The 6,000-nt window shown below is 43.9% G+C and overlaps 1 protein-coding gene across 2 annotated transcripts; it reads left to right on the forward strand.

Annotated features, from left to right (window-relative positions):
* Nucleotides 1–1,514: 1,514 nt before the first annotated feature.
* Nucleotides 1,515–4,587, forward strand: socs6a (suppressor of cytokine signaling 6a; the record flags this gene model as incomplete). 2 transcript variants are annotated; one of them, XM_080542840.1, is made up of 3 exons in its annotated part: nt 1,709–1,724; nt 2,498–2,557; nt 2,861–4,587. In XM_080542840.1, exon 3 carries the CDS (start codon nt 2,884–2,886, stop codon nt 4,585–4,587), a length of 1,704 nt encoding a protein of 567 aa, XP_080398966.1. In that variant the 5' UTR covers nt 1,709–1,724; nt 2,498–2,557; nt 2,861–2,883. The 2 variants fall into 2 exon arrangements, with proteins under 2 accessions (XP_080398967.1, XP_080398966.1); XM_080542841.1 differs by lacking the exon at nt 2,498–2,557 and having other exon boundaries at nt 1,515–1,724.
* Between the last annotated feature and the right edge of the window lie 1,413 nt (nt 4,588–6,000).

The raw sequence follows: 6,000 nt of genomic DNA on the forward strand, positions 1-6,000 counted from the left end.
CTGAAAGCATTAGGGTATTAGGGGGGAAACCTCCACCCCCCCCCATCCCTGTTTATGTATGAGTCACACACTCATACATACACATACAATGCACTGACCGTGTAATTTATATTTATGTTACATGTGTTGTACATGCCTCCTATCCACTAGCCTTGCGCAGCCTACACAATTTATTGTTCTTATTTTTATTTTTTTAACTTTCGCTTATATATTGTTGTTTTTATGTCCTATGCACCAATCTCATCAAGTCAATTTACTGTAGGCCTATATGCAAATACTTAATAATAATAAAATAATTCTGATTCTGATTCTGATTCTGAATCACATTCTCTCAACTCCTTGGTGACACACTGTACAGGTGGTAGTGCACATTGTCTGAGATTTTCATTGTGTTCAATTCATCTTAAATAATATGCCAACCATCATAGCAAGATGGGTTCTTTGCCAACTTTTTTGTACATTCATAGTAGTATTTCTTATTCAAAACATAGCTCTGTATAGTAGACAATTATGTGGTTAAGAGTAGGCTACTTCTTCTCTCTGTGTGTGTGTGTGTGTGTGTGTGTGTGTGTGTGTGTGTGTGTGTGTGTGTGTGTGTGTGTGTGCGTGTGTGTGTGTGCGTGCGTGTGTGTGTGTGTGTGTGTGTGTGTGTGTGCGTGCGTGCGTGCGTGCGTGTGTGTGTGTGTGTGTGTGTGTGTGTGTGTGTGTGTGTGTGTGTGTGTGTGTGTTGCACGCTATACAACAGTAATTATTGACAATAAGTAATCACACCCAAAGCAGGTAAAATAAAATAGATCAATTACACTCATTGTGAAACATTTTTGCATGTAATCGCATGTCTCGTTGTGATATATACGGAGTTACATCGATGTCACAAATACGTAAACTTGTATATTGACAGTTGTCGGTGCAAAACAGATTTTCAGACTTGCATCTTCAGAGTTGTAGTTGCAAAAAACATTTGTAGACTTGTATATTCAGAGTTGAAGTTGCAAAAACAGATGCAAGTCTGCAAATCTGTTTTGCACCGACAACTGTCAATATAATATACAAGTTTACCTATTTGTGACATCGATATAACTCCATACCTATGGATACAATTAATATTATAATTCATCATAATCATGTTGGATAGCTAATCACTAATTTACAGGAAAAAATGACTTATTCAATGTGTCCTGGGGGAGATGGTCCCAGTCTCGAGCTCGTCTGTGATTGGTTGTGTTCCTCAGCACAGGGTTGCCAGATGGGATTGACAATTTACAGCCTAAACTTTCTAGAACCTCAAAATCAAGTAGCCCATTCGGCGGTAACCCGCCCCACCTGGCAACCCTGGACGCATCTCTCCCACAACTCAACAGGCAACAAAGGGAGAAGCGACGAGGCCGACAGAAAGTCTCAGAGAAGGGAGAGAAAGACATATCGCTGTTATACAATATCAATATGACACTGCGACCTATAAACAACCATAGCTCATAAGAGGAGACATTTGCAACCCCACTTTCTTATTTGTTTCGCTCCTGTAGCTAGAATAAAAGCCTGCTTTCCACGAGATGTTTTGACAGCTAAAGCTAGCTAGCTAGCTGGCTAAACTAGCAAGATTAGCCAGTCAGTTCAAGTCGCTAACTTCCGTCTTCAACATCTTTATCTAACAGCACCATTTTTGGAAAATAACAAAAATCCAGCTTTCGAATGACCACAAATGCAGAGGGGCAACTAACTGAGTAAGTACCTAAACATAGCAGTCGTATAAATGCATCTTTTCATATTGACTCCTATTGACAATGAATGTACCAGCTTAGCCAGTTTAGCCAGCTAGCATGTAAGCTAACCTCTTGGATGGTGGTCAGCCAGGGTAGCCAACTAACAGCACTTAATTCACTGCACATATCTTGAGCTGTCACGGTGAAAATCCAGTAAAAAAAGCACAGTGAAAACTTGAAAATTGGTTGATGTATTTTTGATAATGGGAAATCAACAATGAAAGACTCACTGCAGGCCTGATGGTGAAGCTGATGTTATTAGCTAGCTGCCTTCAGACATGTCCATGCAGCTTGGCTGGGTGGCTGCTTAGCTCATTTGATGAAGATCAGTCTCATCGTTGATTTTCAACTGAATTATTCATCATTAATGGTTCAATGACAACTGCATATAGTCAAAGCATAGTATTTAATGTTAGAGACTTGGCAAACCAACAAAGCTGGGTAGCTTGCTAGTTGGTTGACCAAGCTAGCACTTAATGGTGAGGCCTAGGAGGTAGATATTATTACAATTACTCTATTCACTAGTTATCTCATGCTTTATTATCAGTGCTATACATTTAGATTTTTGATCCATTTCTGACTAGGATGCTACATGATAGACTTAGTGTGACTGTACTCATTAAATTGAGTTACCCCATATGGATATGTGAATGTGTTTAAACTGAAATGAATAACAATTGAATTATTCCTATTTATGATCGGCTTTAATATTTTGGTCTGGTGTTATTTTACAGCATTAAGTGACAACTTGAGGGACGGAGTCCATCTGAGTCATAATTTCTAGGCATGCAATGGTGAGTAATCACTTTGCATACTGTCATTGTTTGCAGATTCTAATGATCTAAGGGACAACATTTTGTCAGCAAACATCAGGGTGTGTCGTGAAACGTTTAGGCATATGTGTGTTAGTCTATACCAGGATATGCACTTTGCTTCTAAGCTGTTGATTGTTATTGACAGTACTAGGCCTATTGTCACAACCACATTGTAAAGGAGGCTCTCACTTAGTTCAGTGAACTCCTCCTCAAAGGACTATGTATTTGAAAAATAATCAGAAAATTGTTTAGTGATTTCTATTTTCTTGTGTATTCTCACAGGGGATGACAGCTCTACTATTTGTATGACTAGCTGTGCGCATCCTGATGGGAGGACATTGTGGATAGCACCTTCATCAGGACATAAGGAGAGCCGTCCCGTCCCATGCCCCCACCTCGGAGGGCCTTTTAAAATGAAGAAAATCAGCCTTAAGACCATCTGCAAGTCCCTTAACATCAACAAGGGCAAAGAGGAGGGGGACTTTGTCATGCTCCAGCAGCCCTCGCTGGCCGCAGACTTCTCCAAGGAGGACTCTCTCTTTGGGGGCTGCTACACCAAAGACCTCTCAGGCTGCGACCTCGGAGGTGAGGAGGACAAGGCGGGACACAACAAGAGCAGCCGCTCCAAGAGCGAAGGTCTGATGGGTTCGCTGAAGAGGAGGCTCTCGGCCAAGCAGAAAGCCAAGGTCAAAGGGAGCTCTTCGGCCATGGGCTCCGCGGACGACGACGACACGTTCTCCTCCTCTTCGGTCCCCATCAGCTTCAACGAGGTCAAAGCCCAGCGGCCCCTGAGGTCAGCATCCCTCCGTAGCCACCATTACAGCCCCTCGCCGTGGCCGCTCAGGCCCGTCACCTCAGACGAGGCCTGCATTAAGATGGAGGTGAAGGTGAAAGCCATGGTCCACTCCCCCAGTCCCAGTCCCAGCCCCAACCTGAACGGCATCAGGAAGGAGTTCCACGACTTCCAGATGGAGGGGATTTTCCAGGGCCAGGCGGAATCCCTAAAGAACCTGCAGCAGCCCCAGAACGGTGACCTGCACCTGAACATTGACGAACACGTGCCTGTGGTCCTAGGGCTCACGCCTCAGGATTACATCCAGTACACAATGCCTTTAGATGAGGGAATGTACCCAGAGGGGTCCCACTCTTTCTGCCTGGATAGCTCCTCTCCCATGGAGGTGGTGGCCGAGGCGGACAGTGGCTCCCTTCACGGAGACGGAGGTCAGGAGGACCACGATCTGGTGAGTATGCCACAGGACCTATTCATGGAGCAGTCAGTGAATGAGCTCCTCATGCTCCAGCGCTCCAGGCCAGACCCCCTGCCCCCCCTCTCCCCTCTCCTGCCCCCGCTGCCATTAATTGACTTCCCCAGGACTTTTTCTGCCTTCAGTGGTGTGGACAGACAAATGGCGGAAAGGGTGAGGCACCACCTGAACTTCGACCCCAACTCGGCCCCAGGGGTCAGCCGGGTCTACGAATCGGTCCAGACCAGTGGGCCCATGGTGGTGACAAGCCTGACTGAGGAGCTGAAGAAGCTGGCCAGACAGGGCTGGTACTGGGGACCCATCACGCGCTGGGAGGCTGAGGAGAAGCTGGTCAACCTGCTTGACGGTTCGTTCCTGGTAAGGGACAGCTCAGACGACAGGTACCTCCTCAGCCTGAGCTTCCGTTCGCAGAACAAGACCCTCCACACCCGGATCGAACACTCTAACGGCCGTTTCAGCTTCTACGAGCAGCCAGATGTCGAGGGCCACACGTCCATCGTGGACCTGATAGAACACTCTATCAAAGACTCTGAGGGCGGAGCTTTCTGCTACTCCAGATCTCGCTTACCAGGGTCGGCCACCTACCCCGTCAGACTAACCAACCCTGTGTCTCGATTTATGCAAGTGCGCTCCCTGCAGTACCTTTGTCGGTTTGTGATTAGACAGTACACGAGAATTGACCTGATTCAGAAACTGCCTTTACCTAACAAGATGAAAGATTACCTGCAGGAGAAGCACTACTGAGGACACCTGAGACGGGACTGGTAGCAACTTGCACTTTTTGGGTTCAGTTAAGAGATTTAACAAGGTTTACAGACATCCATAGTTTTGAGACGATCGGTTCCATTGGCTCTTTGTTTGTGCCCAGGTGATTGTTTTTCTTCAGGGTTCTCCATTCCTTGATTGATTGATATCTGGTTTGGTTATATAAAGCAGTCCAATTCAGTGTCTGGTCAAACCTCCAGAGAAGTATAGAATATTGTGAATCTGGCAGATGAATGCAGCATGAGTTAGTTAAAGCCTACTTGATTAAAAATAAGTTATGGAGATCAATATTTCTCCCCAGTCACTATGAAAGACTGGAAAGCGAGTTTGGCAGTCTAGCTTTTTTCCGGAGGAATACTAATGTTTTGCCATCTGTTTCAAACTTGCTGATTAGATATGGTTTCACTTAAAAATTGGCTTTAGTTTGACGTCTTAAAAGGCTGCAGTGAATAAGATAAATATTAGGTTTGATTTTAGGGTCTGACCCGTTTGATGCTTGATTTGACAATTCACTTGGAAGAATTCCATCTCCAAATGGAGTTTGGCATAATGTTTGACATAATAGTTACTAGGCACTTGTTAATTTCAGTGCAAGCAAAAGTGTTTTTAGAATCAAAGTATGAAATCAAATCATTTATACTCTTAACCTTTATAGTTTTTAACAGGGTGATATTAGGCCATGTTTTCGTTTGTCATGAAACAATTTGGCATAATGACAATGCTAATAGGAAAAGGAAGCTTTGTGGCTGCATGTTGCCATTTTTCAGAAGTAAAGGTACTATTAGAAAAGAAAAGGTTTCCATGTTGCCATGCACATCAATTTGAAAGTTGTGTGCCAGTATGATGGTCTTTTAAATGCAAATAGCCTATCAGTAGTCTATGTAAGAAATTATTAACCTAAATATAGACATTTAAACACTTCCATAATGAGTGTCGCAAAAGCTGAGAAACAACAAATTAATAGGTGCCATATTTAGTATGCCTGTCTGCATGCAAGAAAGGCATTTGAACTGTCACATAATGTCAGCTGTAGACTTAGACTAAGTACAACTCAAACTACCGTATATTTAACAGGAGAGTAAGAACCTACTGAGTAAGTGAAAAAGGGATTGGCAGGAATACAACATTGACAGCAACACCTTTTCTGATGGAAAATAAGGAAAAACTAAATAAGTGAAGTGCAAAATTCTGTTATGGAGACTGGTCAACAAAGAGCTGGAACCTGGTGAAAGGAATCCCAAAAATGGGGGAGCTTTGGTAGAGGGATTTAGGGAAAGCCTGAATAGATTCATATGGAACCTCGTCTTCATATTTGGGAGATTGCCAGGGGGGCGAGGTACGTGACAACATTTCCAACACACTTGCATGATGTCACTGCTTGCCATTGTCATG

This window comes from Nansenia antarctica (genome assembly GCF_963989245.1).
Source record: "Nansenia antarctica genome assembly, chromosome: 12".
Taxonomy (NCBI): domain Eukaryota; kingdom Metazoa; phylum Chordata; class Actinopteri; order Argentiniformes; family Microstomatidae; genus Nansenia; species Nansenia antarctica.